The sequence below is a fragment of the Bubalus kerabau genome, chromosome 5 (genome assembly GCF_029407905.1).
Source record: "Bubalus kerabau isolate K-KA32 ecotype Philippines breed swamp buffalo chromosome 5, PCC_UOA_SB_1v2, whole genome shotgun sequence".
NCBI classification, from domain to species: Eukaryota; Metazoa; Chordata; class Mammalia; order Artiodactyla; family Bovidae; genus Bubalus; species Bubalus kerabau.
The window spans coordinates 27,584,921-27,602,449 of NC_073628.1; the positions used below are offsets into that span (position 1 = coordinate 27,584,921).

The 17,529-nt window shown below is 48.1% G+C and overlaps 1 protein-coding gene across 2 annotated transcripts in view; it reads left to right on the forward strand.

The window, feature by feature from the left end:
• The window catches only part of NAV2 (neuron navigator 2), a 420,664-nt gene that overhangs the window by 375,062 nt on the left and 28,073 nt on the right, over positions 1–17,529 (forward strand). For both annotated transcript variants that reach the window (XM_055581343.1, XM_055581341.1), the window contains 5 exons: positions 2,745–2,828; positions 3,206–3,317; positions 6,437–6,582; positions 9,291–9,463; positions 16,689–16,842. In XM_055581343.1, coding sequence (XP_055437318.1) covers positions 2,745–2,828; positions 3,206–3,317; positions 6,437–6,582; positions 9,291–9,463; positions 16,689–16,842 — 669 coding nt within the window. The remainder of the gene's footprint in view (positions 1–2,744; positions 2,829–3,205; positions 3,318–6,436; positions 6,583–9,290; positions 9,464–16,688; positions 16,843–17,529) is intronic.

Genomic DNA, 17,529 nt, shown 5'->3' on the forward strand with positions numbered 1-17,529 from the left:
ACTACAGCTGTCAATGACTGCCCCTTACTAATTGAAAAATAGTAATTTATTTATCACTGAACTTGATTAATTCCTCCAGTGACCTCATGCTGCCCCCAAGGGACATTTCACTGGGCCATTTGGAACTCTCCTCTGTGATCCAGGAGAGTAAGAGTGAGATCCCTCACATTACTATTATTTCACTAATCCGGTTTGCTCCTCATAAAAGCCACTGAATCCCATATTGTTTTAAAGTAAATATTTAGTCTTGCCACACACGACCGGCAGTGCTAACGTGTTTCACTGTCTGCCATCTTTCTCGCGGGCCAAGCCGTGTTTGTTTTTTCTGGGACGCACTACTCAAAGCCACCTTCTCTGGGTGTTTTTATACCACTTGTGTTTGTTTTCCCTGGGAATGTGAGAATGCTTCTTGCTGAGAAGGCTGTTGTGTGGCTCTGGACCAGCCTCCTGGCCTGTATTTTCATAATTGAGATCATGACTCAGTCCTTTTGCTCACCAGCAAAATGTGATCCTCTGGTTCTTTGGAGCACATGTGGTTTCTTCTTGAGTTTGCAAAAACTCTCTCTCGATAAGCAGTCTTCGTGGGGTCAGGTTTTTGCTTTTGTTTTAAACGAAAAAGTTTTAATGCCCACAAATAGAATCTTGGGTGGCAGTCAAATGAGGAATTGAAATAAATGGAAATTAAGTCATTTACATTTGACCTTGTCATTCCTTTGAAGTGCCAGGGTAGCAGTCAACTTGTTCACCTCCATGCCCTGTCTTCATTCACTACGTGACTGTCTCCAATCTGGTTGGCTTTTGTCCTGCCACATTCTCCAGAGCAGACTAAAGCGTATCACTTTATTTTAAAATGCAAAGGCATTTTCTCAGTTTTTCATGAGAGAGGGCATGCAATCAGAAAGAAGCTGGCCAATCCATTTAACATTTGTATCACTAGTGCTCCTGTCCCCTGCCAGCTCCTACTGCCAGTGGAAAAGAGGCTCAACAGTTGATCCTAGAGGTGTCTTATCCTCAATTTCCCTGTTTCATGAAGTCTAGTAACAGAGGCCTCCCACTCACCCCTCAAGTCTCTCCTCCCTAATCTGAAATGTGTGCTGACCCTGACCCCCTTACAGCCTAGGGTGATGGCTCCTCTCCCACCCTTGTCTTCTTCACTCTATGCATCTTGTCTCGAGAATTTTCCAGAACCATAAGGTCTCACTTCTCCCAAGACTCAGGTACCTTGCCGGTCCTTCTGGCTCCTCCTGTGACCTTCTGTGTATCTACCCACCCCTCTCCCAGGACCTTTTCTTCATCTCTCTACACCTGTGTTCTCAGAATATGTGTTCCCAAACCCCGTCTGTTCCCCGAAGTCTCTAGTCATGCCTGTTTTTGCAATTCCCTAACAGCTGGTAGATCATTTTCAACCACATTGTGTCACTCAATGCTCAGAATCACCCTGGGAGGAACAGATATGCGGCTCCCATTTTACAGATGAAGCAACTGAGGCCTGCAGGGTTAGATGACTTATCCATTCTTTATCCTTGGTTTTAACAATATTATCAGGATCCTCAGTCAACTCACTGCTCTCTCACCTACTGCTCTATGGAAGAAGGTTTAGTGTTGGAACACAGAGTTGCATCTTGCCCTTGAAGAGAGTTGTCTGCCCCAGAGAAAGGGGCAGACAAGGAAGCATTACATCTCTCAATTCTAAGGTGCACATTTTTTTTTCATGTTTCTAACATCTTAAAATTGGATGCATATTTCAACTATAATTGGCAGCATTTTTAAAGCTGTCTTTGTAATATATAGGATAATGGCATGTCTGATGCTGTCTTCTACAGAGATATATAAAAGTGCAGGGGAGCCCCAGGGAAAGTCCTCACTCCAGGGGGAACAGGGGGCAGGGTCTCTGAGGTGGTAGCAGATGGGCCTTTTGGTGGCTTTTTATTAACCAGGATTATGACAGGCAACATCTGCCAACCACTTTGGTCGTCCATTCTGTAAACATGCTCAACGTGAGCCTCTACTGTGAGCTCGGTGCCTGGGGAACGAAAGGTATCCTGCAGTGTAGTAGAGACCGGCGTAAATTAGTGATCCCAAGTGTGTGTGTGTGTGTGTGTGTGTGTTTGACTGTGATCCCACAAAGTACACAGTAGACCAGTGTGCTTGTGTGAGTGAACAGGAGGGAAGCAGCCCAATCTGGGAGTCTCATGAAGACATGTGCTGAGCTCTCTCGAGACGTGTGTGTAAAAATCAGCTGGGGAGGCAGCTAGGGGAAGGGCATTCCCGGCAGAGGGGAAAGTACGCAGAAAGGCCATGAGGTGGGAAGAGGCACGGGATGTTGGAGAACGTGAAAGGCTAGAGTAACCAGATCCCAGAGAGTGGTGGGGAGTGGGGGCTCAAGAGGCTGAAGAAGTCGATAGGGGCTCACCCCCGTGGCCCCGGTAAGATTTCCGTCTTTAAGACCTGGCACCGTTTAGGCACGCCTGCCTTGCAAGGTGGATTTCCCAACTGGCTCGGTGGTAAAGAATCAGCCTGCCAAACAGGAGACATGGGTTTGATCCCTGTTTCAGGAAGACCTCTTGGAGGAGGAAATGGCAACTTGCTCCAGTATTCCTGCCTGGAAAAGCCCACAGACAGAGGAGCCTGGCAGGCTATAGTCCATGGGGTCGCAAAGAGTTAGACACGGCCTAGCAACTAAACAGCAACAGCAAACCTTGCAAGATAATGTAACTGCAGGGAAATGTGTCTTTCCCCTCCAGGCTCACCTCGTGGCAGCCTTTGAGCAGAGTCTCGGAAACATGACCATCAGGCTCCAAAGCTTAACCATGACGGCTGAGCAGAAGGTAAAACAGGGTGGTTCTTCCCTCCCTGCTTAGAATTAACAGACCTAAAAACATGATCATGTTTTATTCCAGGAAACTGTATAGATTGTAGTGTGCTTGTTGGACTATTGGAATTGAATCTGAAAGAACAGGATTTATTGAGTGAAAATATGACTTGGACGAAGTGGTGGTAACTGCGCTGGCGACAGATCTTAGTCCTGTTTGCTTTCCTGTGCTCACAAACGCCTGTTGAAAACTGATCCGGGCTAATGTTTGTGACAAAGGTTTCCTGCAGCTCCTTCATTCTCTCCTCTCCTCTAAGCTGATGCTAAGCTGACTTCAGTTGAACTCAGGACAGGATGATTTGGGGATGACCAGTCTTTTTTTCTGTTCCTCAGGATTCAGAACTGAATGAGTTAAGAAAAACCATTGAGTTGCTGAAGAAACAGAACGCAGCTGCCCAGGCTGCCATTAATGGAGTAATTAACACCCCGGAGCTCAATTGCAAAGGTAAAGGAAGAAAAACAGCTTTCAGTCTGGCGACCTGCCTGCCCTTAGGAACCCTCCCCTGACAACATATGATGCAACCGCCCTTCCAGAGGGTGGGAGTCTGTGTCAGTTGGACAGGTCTTAGAAGACACGGAGCATCCAGTTAATTATAGCACCTAGGAAGAGAGCTGTTCTGGCTTGTCCTCTTCTCTGATATATCTCAAAATGGAAGAATATGTATCTCTATTGACCAAGTATCAGAGTATTCCACAGCCTTAGTTTCACTAATGCTTTGATATTTACAGACTGACGTGTTGTTGTTGTTAAGTTGCTCAGTCGTGTCCGACTCTTTGCAACCCCGTCGACTGCAGCACGCCAGGCTTACCTGTCCGGTACCATCTCCCAGAGTTTGCTCAAACTCCTGTCCACTGAGTCAGTGATGCCATCCAACCATTTCATCCTCTTTTGTCCCCTTCTCCTGCCTTCAATCTTTCCCAGCATCAGGGTCTTTTCCAATGAGTCGGCTCTTCGCATCAGGTGGCCAAAGTATTGGAGTTTCAGCATCAGTCCTTCCAATGAATATTCAGAACTAATTCTCTTTAGGATTGACTGGTTTGATCTCCTTGCAGTCCAAGGGAATCTCAAGAGCCTTCCCTAGCACCACAGTTTGAAGGCATTAATTCTTTGGCACTCAGCCTTTTTTATTGTCCAGCTCTCACATCTGTACATGACTACTAGAAAAATTATAGCTTTGATTATATGGACCTTTGTCGGCAAAGTAATGGCTCTGCTTTTTAATACACTGTCTAGGTTTGTCATTGCTTTTCTTCCAAGGAGCAAGTGTCTTTTAATTTCATGATTGCAGTCACCGTCTGCAGTGATTTTGGAGCCCAGGAAAATAAAGTCTGTCACTGTTTCCATTGTTTCCCCGTCTATTCGCCATGACATGATAGGACCAGATGCCATGATCTTTGTTTTTTGAATGTTGAGTTTTAAGTCAGCTTTTTCACTGTCTTCTTTCACTTTCATCTACAGGCTCTTCAGTTCCTCTTTACTTTCTGCCATAAGGGTGGTATCATCTGCATATCTGAGATTATTGATATTTCTCCTGGCAATCTTAATTCCAGTTTGTGCTTTATCCAGCCCGGCATTTTGCATGATGTATTCTGCATATAAGTTAAATAAGCAGGATGACAATATACAGCCTTGACATACTGCTTTCCCAATTTTGAACCAGTCCGTTGTTCCATATCCTGTTCTAATTGTTGCTTCTTGATCTGCATACAGGTTTCTTAGGAGGCAGGTCAGGTGGTCTGGTATTCTCATTTCTTTAAGAATTTTCTACAGTTTGTTGTGATCTACACAAAGACTTTAGCATTGTCAATGAAGCAGAAGTAGATGTCTTCCTGGAATTTTCTTGCTTTTTCTATGATCCAGCGGATGTTGGCAATTTGATTTCTAATTTCTCTGCCTTTCCTAAATCCAACTTGTACATCTGGAAGTTCTTGGTTCACATACTATTGAAGCCTCGCTTGAAGGATTTTGAGTATTACTTTGCTAGCATGTGAAATGAACTCAATTGTGAGGTAGTATAAACATTGTTTGGCATTGCCTTTCTTTGGGATTGGTATGAAAACTGACCTTTTCCAGTCCTATGGCCACTGCTGAGTTTTCCAAATTTGCTGGCATATTGAGTGCCGCACTTTCACATTATCATCTTTTAGCATTTGCAATAGCTCAGCTGGAATTCCATTACCTCCGCTAGCTTTGTTCATAGTGATTCTTCCTAAGGCCTGCTTGACTTCACATTCCAGGATATCTGGCTCTATGTGAATAATCACACCATCATGGTTATCTGGGTCGTGAAGATCTTTTTTGTATAGTTCTTCTGTGTATTCTTGCTACCTCTTCTTAATATCTCCTGCTTCTGTTAGGTCCATACCATTTCTGTCCTTTATTGTGCCCATCTTTGCATGAAATGTTCCCTTGGTATCTCTAATTTTCTTGAAGAGATCTCTAGTCTTTCCCATTCTACTGTTTTCCTCTATTTCTTTGCATTGTTCACTTAAGAAGGCTTTCTTATTTCTCTTTGCTGTTCTTTGGTACTCTGCCTACTGACATGGGGCTGCCTGAAATGGGTTCATCCCTCATTTGTCCCGGGAAACATTTTGGAAGGAATTGCTTTGTCCTTATGTATGTTACTTGGGCTGGTAGGGGAAAATGTGGGCATGAGGAGTTACATCAAAAATGAAATGGAGAGTACTGATAGGTGATAGAGCTGACACTTACGGAACATTCACTGTGTTCTGAGCACTACGCTCAGTGTTTTAATGATTCCATTAACCCGTTTTCTGTCCACAACATGCTTATGAGGGCGATGCTGGTCCTCCCTACACATTGTACTGAGGGGAATAATGAGTTTTAGAGCCGATGATCCCATCCTGAGGCCACTGAACGTAAGAAGCAGAAAGGGGACGAGAACCCACGTCTGCCCCTGAAACCAGTGCTCTAGAGACAGAGCTGTTGCTGTCGTCTTGTGCTTGTGGGGAACGCTGTCTGCAAGGTTTATTTTGGTCTCACTGCTTTTGGGGGCAGTGTTATTTCTGGTGCCAGTGTCAGCTCAGATGGCAGGCCTCCTGGAAAAGTGAGGCTGGGGTGATGTGAGAAGGATTGATAAGAGCTGGCCAGGCAGAACAGAGGGAGAAGAGCATCCCAGGAAGAGAGAATAGTAGCTGTCAGGTGGTGAGAGGACATGGGCATGGCATGTCCAAGGGCATGAAAAATCTGGTGCAGCAGGAGCAGAGAGAACAAAGGAGGGGCGCTCACAACACAAGCGACTGTTGCTGCAACTTGGGGACACGCTGTCGTGTCTAAAGCTCAAGAGAGCAGGTGTGGGGGAATTCTCACTGAGCCTCCCCCGACTTCTGTTGGGCAAAAGGAGAAGAGTTCTCCTTTAACTGATCAAAGAGGGCATGGCCCCCACCTACTCAAGGACCTTAAACTCAGCATCTGGGAACAGCAGGTGAGGTCTAATGGGAAACAGCTAGTAGTCCCTGGGTGTGTGAATTTGGGTGTAAATCCTGGGGCAAAGGAAGGGGCAAAGTCAGCAGCTCCTGACGTCTTGGATCTTGGGTCTCCAGGGAATGGAACCTCCCAGGCCACAGACCTCCGCATCCGCAGGCAGCACTCCTCCGACAGTGTCTCCAGCATCAACAGCGCCACCAGCCACTCCAGCGTGGGCAGCAACATAGAGACCGATTCAAAGAAGAAGAAGAGAAAGAACTGGGTGAGTGTGCCTCCAAAGACTCTTGTGCCGACTAACAGAGTTGGTCTCAGGAACAGTGTGCCCCGGATATAAAGCTCTTAACTTCACAGCATAGACCCCTGGGAGTCGATCCAGTGAAGTGGCTTGTGGACAGGTTTCTACTAAAGCCAGTGTCGTGCTCAGCCAAGCACTAGGATTCATGAAATAACCACCTCCTTGTAGTTTTACTGTCTCACGAGACTTTCTGTGAAGCACTCGTCTTTCATTTCATATGCGTCATTTCTTCCTCATCATAGGCTGGCCACAAAGTTCCAGATACTAGACCAGGGTTACTATTACGTGGTTTTTTCCCCTTAGTTCCAAAGTATTTTTTGGAGTGTGTATCACTGGCCATCCCATCATTAACCATAGTCCTTATCTACTTATTTACATGATTGCCTATGAGAGCATTAAATCACCCACCCTTCTCTTTAAAATATTTTTGACCCTTTGCTGAAAGTAAAAGTTTCATGAAGTGGTTGTTAGCAGTTAGTGAGCGGTTGAATTGAGGGGGGCGGAGGTCATAACTCAAAACAGCAAATTTAATAGAAGCAGCCTCCCATACAGTGTTTCTCCATGTTTCCATAATTCCCTCCAGCTACTTGACTTTGTGTACAATGGCCTCTTGAACCATTTTTCCCATTCTTCATGGAAAATGCCACTGTCCTCTCCCCACTCAATTTTCAGTTCTGCTGACCGGCTATGGAGTTCCGATTGACATTCACTGCTCCCCGACTTCAGTGCAGGGACACCCCAGGTTGATCTGAACTTGGCCAGGACTCACAGAGCCCCGTTTGTCAATGCTCACAGCATCGTGTGTTCATAGTAGCTTCAGTGTCCGCATCCATTCCATACACTTCTCATTCATTTTGTGTTATCTTGGATGGGTGGCGAGGTCCAGTGATGGAGGAGTTGAGGATTTAGTCATTTTGATTATTAATGGCTTGCATTGGAGGCAAGCGGAAAGGCCGGTTCCAGGTGATTCTCTCATCTTTCTGATTAAATCTTTCGTTACATTACCGATGGCTTTTAGTCAACTCATTTGCTGTGACTTAAATAAAATGAACTCACGCTTTGTTTCTAATACACTGTTGCTAAATATGGTCTGATTTGATTATCAAAGTGATGAGAGAATTATTTTCTATGAAAAAATGTGACTATCCTTTTTCCTTAATTAAGGAAATAAAGTTTTTAAGACAGCTTTTGATTATCGGTGCCATTGGGGAGGATGGGCAGTTGGCGTCCTCAGTGAATCCCAAAGGTCAATGTTGTCTGATCTTTGTAAGCTCCTCCTTTACCTGGCATCTTACCAGAGGTTGAGCAAAGATTTAGGTGGATGTGCGCAGATCCTTCCGTTTCTCTGACTACTCTCTGGAAATATGACTGGAAGTAGGAAATGGGAGAGAAATGGGATCCAGATTTGACCACAAGCTGGATATGCAGTTTGTTATGGGTGAAATTTTGATGGGAGAAAATTCTCATTATTTCTGAATGGCCCGTTTTCTGAATTTCACAGTGGTTAAGGAAACTCCCAGAATGTGTTTTCGGAAGAAAAAAAAAAAAACTTTAGAAGAAGAAATTTACTTTCTAAAAGAACGTTTTCAAGATGAAGCTGTATTTTTTGGTCCTAGGAAAGTATGTGCTTATCATGGCTTTCAGAGAAAACATCATACTTGTAATTTTTTTATGTTCTCAGAATTTTCAGATCCATTTCATGGTTTGGGGAATTTGTGATATACCAGTTCCTTTTTCCCAATATGGTTAATACGTTTCTTTAAAATATCTTTTTTTTTTGGAGCAAGGATCGACATGGCTAATTTTCTGCTTTTACTATGTGTATAGAAGGACAGTAGGAGCTACTGAGTACATAGAGAGCTATGTGGCCATGTTAGGACTGGTGCAGCAATAAAGCTACCCTTGCTGAGAAAAGAAGACATGCTTAAAAAAGAAAAAAAGACTTAGAGATGACTGATTAGAGGTGGGAAAGAATGAGGAGTGTAGGAAGATGGGGCAGTCATTTCAGCCAGCCAAAGAAGTTTGTAGAGCTTAGATTGTAGGCACCTCCAGACACGCTCTTCCTCTCCTTCCATAATTGGAGAAGATAGCTCTTAAGCTTTGAAAGATCCCTGGTCCTACCAGACACCTCCTCTCTGTATGGTGTTTATTATGATCCATGCCATGTCTGAAAAGTCCGAAGCTTTCCCTGTCTCTGGCTTTCTCTGTTAAAAATGTGTCTTTTTTCCTCCCCCTTCCCCATTTTTGCTTGCGTTTTCTCTGGCAGGTCAATGAGGTAAGCAAGACCCACATGAATATGAGATACCAAGCTAACCCATCCATTGATATGACTAACCTCACCCGCATCCGTCACCGTGTCTGAGCACCCCGCTTTGTTGCCGTGTCACCCCCTCCTCCCCACATCGTCTGCTGAGCCAGGCTCTGTCTTGCTGTTGGCATCTAGTCTTGACCCAAGAGTAGGCATGGAATGTCACCCGCAGGACCAGTCCCCTGAGCTGTCAACACCAGATAACTCTTCTTCCCTTAATGCACTGATTCAAGAGAGCTGTGGGGAACCTTTTCCATGGCCGGGAGGAGAGCGCGGGAGAAGTAATTTGCTCTTCTGCATGTCTCTGTTTGCTGAGGCCTGAGGGGTGGGCCCGGCATCTGCCAGCCTGATAGTCTTGTGTATTCAGTTACGCAGCTCCTTCAAGCAAGCCTTCGGGAAGAAGAAGTCCCCCAAGTCAGCGTCCTCCCATTCAGACATTGAGGAGATGACGGATTCTTCTCTGCCTTCCTCACCGAAGCTACCACACAATGGATCCACGGGCTCCACTCCCCTGCTGCGAAACTCTCACTCCAATTCTCTGTAAGTCTGTCTGCTGGGGTCGCTCTGGTCATCTTTGGCCCCTGAGAGCTCTCTCCAACAGGAATGGCTAGGAGTCCTGTTACGCTCTTTCTGCTCCTTGGGGTCCTTTCTGTCTTGCATTCCTGGGACTTTGCATGTTCTTTCCATGTTTCAGGACTGGAAAGTTTTTTGTTCTGCTGGCATCGGTGTGGATAATTAGCTGGCTGGTTTTGGGCAAGTGGTTTAAACTCTCTTTGTTTCCATTTCTCTCTCAAATTGGGACAGTGGTTGTCCCCTTATCCTGTCCTAAGGATTGAGCAAATAAGTAGATGTGAAAAGCTGCTGCCGGTATGCTCTGTCGGGGGGACGATGGTATAAGTGTTGGCAGTTTGGGCTGAAATTCTGGTTCTTTTGGGTGGCAGGGCTGAGAGAGATTACACTTTCCTTCTTGGATCAAAATTTAGTGTTGATTCTTTCTCTAAGGTCAGCACTCAAAAGCTAGAAGTTTAAAAAATAGAGTGATTCAGTGACCATTCTCTTTACCACTATTATGTAGCATGATTCAACACCCTGAGCTCTCCCAGTTGATTGTAAATGAGTCAGTTTGTACAGAGGTCTTTGGGAACACAGCTGGTTGAGTGAGACAGGCGATTGCTCACTTGGCCTTGGCTTAGGTGCCATTCCCCTTGACACTGAGTTACATAGAAAGGAAGAGTCATCTGCTTTTGCCCAGACAAGCACCCATGGTTTCTGCTGAGCACCCACTCATCATTGTTCCATCAGTGCGCAGAGAGACACTTCTGTGTCCCATCTCAAAACATGAGGCCCAGACTCTGGAGGCAAGAAGCTTGGTCAGGAATGGCTTGGGACAGACAGGCAGGGACCTGGGTATCTGCTCAGAAGGCGGCTCAGCTGACTCCCTGCAGCAGCGAGAGAGATTGACTCTGCCCCACAGGACTAAGTTCCCTCAGAGCCCTTGGTATCACCAGGCAAGAAATGAAAGAAGAACTGGCACTCAAGCGGGCTGCAAGGGCAGTTCCCATGAGACGCGACAGTGCCTGGGAGAAGCGGACCACTGCGGTTGGGGTCAGATCAGCCAGTGAGCTAGGGTTGGGAGGTGGGGAGTAGACACCTGAGTGAGGTGGTGGACACCTCAGTTTCCTCACTGGTGAAAGAGGGATGAGTTCCATCTCCGTCACTGGATTCTCGTGAGCGGGGGAGTCAGATCCCTTGCATGCAGGGCCACCTCCTTCCTCTCTCAGGAGGCCAGAGCTGTGGGGCCACCCCCAAGCCCACTCAGCCAGCCAGCCCACCCGCAGAGGACAGCGGCCTGCACCAGCATCCCAAGTCCAGCTCACCCAGATGGGTACAGGAAAGGCAGGTGAGAGGGTGAGCCAGGACTAGCCTCTCGCCTGCTCGGGCCACACGGAAGACAGGCAGTGGGAGTGAGGAGGCAGAGTTTAGGGCCCAGACTTTTATTTATGAACCCACCCTCCAGTGAAGAATGGTCTCCATTTTACATAAATCAGCGGCTGCTCTTCTCTTGGTGGGGGGTGCCCTGGCAAGAAGGTGGGGACGGGCACTTCCATTCTGGGCAAAGGTGTAAGCCCAAGGAGCACGGAGGGCTGGACCGTGGCTCCTGCCCAGCGCCCTGTGTGCCGGCATGCGGGTTAAACCAGTTCTCTGGAGCACGGTCCCATCTGCCCTGCAGGGTGCCCAGGAGGCGCATAAAGGGCCAGCTGCCCATGGCTCATCTGCCGTCATCCCGGTCCAGTTGTTTCCTAAGCAGGAGAATAGGAGAGCCCTCATCTGTTCTTTGCGGGTTGATACAGACTTCTCATATGTCAGCCTGTGTGAGCAGGACACTGTTTGAGATGGTTCTGGAGACACCAAAGACGATGTTACCCGATTCCCACCGCTGGGGATTAGGGCTCGTGGGGACATGACCCCGTGGAGCTGATTCCACTCCTGAGGTCTGCTCTGTGCCAGGCGCCATTCTTGGCTCCAGCGACAGCAGTGTATAAGAGAGTCAAGTCCCCACTCCATTGTAGACCCCATGTGTCAGGGGGCGAGACGGTCGTCAAACATGGAAAGCTGGATAAATGATAAGAATCTGACAGTGCGAATGGTTCATGCTGGGAATTGAAACTGTGTTGGGATGCAGAGGACCTTGACTGCAGCTGCAGACAGGGTGGCCTGGAAAGGCCCCTCTGAGGAGGTGATGTTTCAGCCAAGACCTGTGTGCCAGGAGGGATCCCTGGTTAGTTCTTGTTGGTAACGCTTTGACAGACTCAGTCCCAAAGTCAGAGGCTTCACCCGTGGCTATCGATCGCTGCTTGCCTCCAGACCTAACACGGACGTCCGTCTTGAGCAGGCGGCCTGCCACGTGGCGATGCTGGCACCCAGGCTCCGCCTGTCCTGTGGGCCTGTGTCCCCTGTGTGTCCAGCCTCAGGCAGGGAGGGAACAGTGTGGGAATCCTGCAGGCAGCCAGGGTGCACCGGGCCTCTTCCCACTGACCACTGAGCAGGGCTTACGACCTGGGAGGGGAGAAGTGAAATAAGTGTGCCCTGTGGGGTGGGGGTAGGGGCCCTCAGTGAACACGTAGCTGACTCCGCCTCCCAGCCAGCAGGGCAGCTTTCCTGGTGGGACCCGGAGCCAGGCCTGGTGTGTCTGAGAAAGCTGGGTATGGCCAGCGTGGCTGCCGCATCGTGGGCACGTGGAAAGTGGTGGGGAGGAGGCGGTACCAGTCTACAACATGTAAGGCTTTGAAGCTGTAGGTGAGTTTGCATCTGATTTCCCGTGTGTTGGGGAGGCCTTGCAGAGTTTTCAGCAGGAACGTGAGCTTGTCTGAATTAACATCTCACAAGTGGAGTGTGAGGAGGGAGACCACAGCAGAAGCTGACAGCACACTCCCCTCGCTGCCCAGCCCCCGCCACCCCCCGGTGCTCTGGCCTGTTTCCTGCTGTTTGAACTCACCACTCGCGGTCACCACCCCTGGGCCTTTGCCCTTTCTGTGCCCTCTGCCTGGCACAGGCGGCTCAGTGTTACCCTACCAGCAAGGCCCGGCCTAGGCACCTCGTGTGAAACCACATCCACCGCCAGCCAGCACTCCCAACAGTCCCCTTCACCATTGCAGAAATCACCCCCAGTTATGGAGCATCTCCTTGGTTATCTCTTCTTTGCCCCAATTCTCAAGTCTCCAGGTGAGGCTCCATGTAGTTAGGTACCCTGTTGGTTTTGCGGGCATTCAGATATTAGGTGGAATGAGTAATTGATGCTAATGGTGAGTCCTGGGTGGACTTAGGATATATTCCGAAAGGAAAGCCGATAGCACCTGGCGATGGGGCATGTGAAGGGAAGAGAAGAAGAAATGTTGAATATTCCTAGATTTGCAACTTGAGGACTTGGGGATGTGGAGGTATTGTTTCTGGGATGGGTGGGAGACACATACTGGGCCAGGAGGGGACCAGGAGCTGTGGTTTGACCGTGTGAGGTGTGAGATGACCAGGAGACATCCTGTGGAAATGCCAACCAGCCTAAAGTTCCTAAAGGTTGAGATTTGGGAAACATGAGCTCACAGGTGGTTCAAAAGCTGGGAAACTGGAGGGATCCTCTAAGGAATTGAATAGACATGGGGGAGAGACAGAGGGATAAGAACTGAGTTCTGGGACTCTCTGATATTTGACGTTCAGGAAGAGAAAGTAGAGGAGCCAGGGAGGTGAGTGGAAACCCAGGGGCAGAGACAAGAGTCCATTTGGAGGAGGGAGGAGTAACTGGGCCAGAAGCTGCCAGGCAGCCAAGCGCGTTGAGGCGAGGGTGGCAGCCATGCACTCAGCCTGTGGGGCTCCTGGAGCCCAGAGCCAGAGCACTCCCTCCAAACCCAAACCACTTTCCCCAGAGGGACCGGGTGGGGCCCACTCTTGGCTCAGTAGCCGTTTCCTGACATTCCACAGCATCCTCGCACACTGGAAATGTTTGTTTTGGGTCTGGTTTTCCAAAGGGTGGGCAGAGAGCAAATGGTTCTTTCCAGCCTTGAAGGGTTTGTAAGAATGTGCAGATCTAGACATGAGAGGGCGTTCAAAGAAGATACCAAAGGCAGAGGAGTCGGAGCTCGGAAACGTTCCTACAACGTGGGCGGAAGGAATGGCCATGTGGGAAGGCAGCGCTTCCCACACTCGGGGTGTATAAAATTAGGTATGCCCCCAACCCTGCTTCCTGGGCGAGATGGCAGGATTATGGTGGCATTAAGTGTTAGGGGCAGAGTAGGAAAAATAAATATCAAGTTGTTTCAGTAAGCGGTTCACGGAGGGGACGAGCGTGTGTTGAGTGCCTGCAGGATATAGTTCTAGAGCATGGCCCTGGGGTTAAGCGGACCCACCAGATATCTTTGTGCTTCTCACATCTTTAATAGGCATGTCAATTGCTTTATGCCTCAGCCTCCCTCTTCTTAAAACGGAAATAACTGTAGCACCTCTTCCTGAAGTTGGTAGTATCTGTAGTACATTAAATAGTACACTGCAGATGCCCAGTGCCGTGGTCCATGTATTCAGTAGCTGTTACGTGGGGGTCAGTGTGTCAGATGCAACAGACGAGAATCCTGGTCCTAGAGGAGTCAGCAGTCATGTAGGGAGCGATTATCGATGACATAGCAGAAGTCTAGGGGAGGTGGGAACCGGGGGAACATCTGGCGTGGGCAGTAGGCATCCGGACTGACTCTTAGTTGGGGCTCACTTTCAGCATCATCTCTGAGCTGTAGGGCACCCCTCCTGGGCAGGCTTGCCATACTGTGTTTCTGAGAAGACCGATTTGGGGGTGGTGGAGGGGGTGCTTATGGGGGGCCTTGAACTCTCAGTAGGGTTACTCATAACAGACTTTCTTCCTTTTAGTTTGCTTCCCTTTGTAACGTTATTGTTTGGCCAAGCGTCACAGAGTAATGCATGTGATAAATTCCACAAAGCGGGTGCCAAGGAAATGTTGTCTCTCTTTGCTGAGAAAGCTTTCTGGGGAAAAGCACAGACCATGTGAAGGAGACTGGAGCAAAATGCCTTGCCATGTGACAGACAGACAGTGTGAACCAAAGCTGATTGTTCTTTGCAATGACCTGGAATCTTCGGGTTTGGATGAGATAGGGTTTGGCTAAGACCAGAGTGTCACAGTGGAATTTTGTTCAGACTTTACACTCCATTTAAACCAGGAAACCATAGTCCTCTCTCAAGAATGAAGTAGTTTTTCCAAGATCCCCTTGAAAACCTCCCAAACCAAAAAAATATATGTATATTATATATATGTGACTATATAGTTAAACCCTACAAACCACAGTCACAGAGAGCTGGGAGAGGGTGGCAGTGGGCGGAGGGAGAGGATATGATTTCTAAAGACATTAGTGTCTCTCTAGCCCAAATCTGTCTTAGTCCTAAATCTGTGGGCCCCAAATCTGTTTCTCACAGGTATGAAACGGGAATAATTAGGAGATTTTCAAGACCTTCTGTTGGAGGTCTCCGAAGATTTTTGAAGTGAAGTTTTATTGGCTGCTGACAACTTTTTAAAAAGAGGTGGTTTTGTATCTCTCAAAACAGTTCAGGGTGCAGGTCAAGAAAACAACCACAAAAAGATTTGCCTGTTCAGGTGTTAAATTTTTCTTCTAGTCCTTTCGGTCCCCCAAATACAACTGCGTCTCTTTTAACGGTGATCACGGGCCTCCTGTTTGGCAGTTAACATGTCCAGTCTCTCTCCTGGTTTCACAGGTCAGGTTTGGTTTGACCTCACATCCAGTGCTGGGGTCCTGGAGAGAGGGCTCGCATGATTATTTCTGCAGACCACATGCTCACTATGTCATTCAGAGATAATCAGCTTCAGCTTTGTGACTTTCTGAACTTGGGCTTTTTTTTTCTTTCTTTCTTTTTTCTGTTTTCGGTCCAAGAAATGTCCAAGCTTGCTCTTCTGGATCACCCTGCACCTCAGCTCCTATCATTGAAATCAACAGAACCTTTTCTAAATTGAACTGTCTTTTCTAACATTGCAGTTCATCACTACTCTTATGATCTCCCAGTTTGTGCTGATTTGCCAGGTAGCAGGACAGACCTCAGTAATCAAATAAGGAACCCAGTCTGGAAGCACCACCTCTTAAAACAGGGACTCACGGGGTCCCACAGTCCCCTGATCTGGTGTCCAGCCGGGGTAGGACTGCTCACCACAGTGTTTCAAATAAAATTTTGGTTTTCATGTCATACCATCCTCTCTGCTAATGACCTGAGATGTTTTTTTCTTCCTTGCCATGGGCTTATTAAGCAGTGTGGGGTGGGGAAATGAAAGAATGTTTCTCTCTCTGAACACCTTTAAAGGAATGGGCTTTAGAACATGACCAGAGACAGACTAACATCGCCCACCTGTATCTGTCGGTTTTTTCCCCTTTATGGCAAATAAAAATCACCCTCAGCTATCTGCGCCTGGAGGGTCTAATCTTTAAAATAGACAGTGGACCTTGTTTCTCTGAGTAGGTTTTGATATCAAGGGCTATATAGTGTCATTATAGGGGCCCAGCTTGTGTATACTTCACAGAGGGTGTCAAATCCCCAAGTTACTGTTCTCTTTGGCTGGCTTCTGTTTATCCCTGAATCTCTGGAATTTGGCTAAAGGGCGTACCATTCAGATTGCCAAAACTCTACAAAGAAACAGTGTAGAGAAGCAATGAAGTCTGAATTTCAGGTGCTCTTGCTATTGTCACTTCCAGGAAGCTATTGTCACTTCCGGGAAGCTTCCCTCATTGCTCAGCTGGTAAAGAATCTGCCTGCAATGCAGGAGACCCCGGTTCCATTCCTGGGTTGGGAAGATCCGCTGGAGAAGGGATAGGCTACCCACTCCAGTATTCTTGGGTTTCCCTTTTGGCTCAGCTGGTAAAGAATCCGCCTGCAATGTGGGAGACCCCAGTTCGGTCCCTGGGTTGGGAAGATCCCCTGGAGAAGGGAAAGGCTACCCACTCCAGTATTTGGCCTGGAGAATTCCATGGACTGTATAGGCCATGGGGTTGCAAAGAGTTGGACACAGCTGAGCAACTTGCACTTTTACTTTCACTTCCAGGAAGCACCAGGGAGTTGGATATACGGGGTCCTTTGCCGTCTGAGCCACCAGGGAAGCCCCTTTTATACAGGATTACTCCTGAACAAACCTGATGATGTAGTGGTCGGGGGCAACTCAGAGGTGCTGCACTCAGAGCTGCCTTGGTCAGCAACACTTCTCTTTCCCTAGCATTTCGGAGTGCATGGACAGCGAAGCCGAGACGGTCATGCAGCTCCGAAACGAGCTGAGAGACAAGGAGATGAAGCTGACCGACATCCGCCTGGAAGCCCTCAGCTCTGCCCACCAGCTGGACCAGCTGCGGGAGGCCATGAACAGGATGCAGGTGAGCCCCAGGCTGCAGGGGAGGAGCTGTTCCCGCCATGCTCCCGCCCCCCGCGGGACAGCCTTCTGCACTTCTGGGTTGGACCCTTCGCCCAAGGCTCAGCCTGACGCCTCTTCCTGCACCAAGCCCTTTCGAGTCCTGCAGCTGGGAGCTGCAGTTGGTGTGGTGCCCTCTTCTGAATCCCTATAGATTTCTCTGTCCCCAGCTCCTCTCACCTTCTGATGCAGACTGAAGGCATCTGCGTCTTCTGAGCTATTCTCTTTTGCGTCCCTTCCTCTGGATGTGTGAGCACCAGTGCTTAACACACAGTAGGTCCTTCACAAATATAGAGTAAAAGACCCCTACGGGTTCTACCAAATCAGACCTCAACTGGAGAGCAGTGTTTCCCAAAGGAGGTTCCATGGAACACTCATTCCACAAGAGGCTGTGTGAAAAGACAGCTCCTTGATCAAATTTGTTTGAGAGATACTGCACGCTATGTGTGCCTCTCAGATTTAAAATGCGTACCAGCTCGTTAAAGGCTCTGCGATATCAAGTCCTGCAGTAAAGGCCTGGGTTGAGAAACCCAGAGGTTTTCAGACTTCTTAGATATGAATTCTTCCACCTACCACCCCTACTCTGGGAAAGATTTCTGAGGCCTTTGTCAAAGAAGGCCAGCTCTCAGACCTTCCCCTGCCAGAGTCCTTC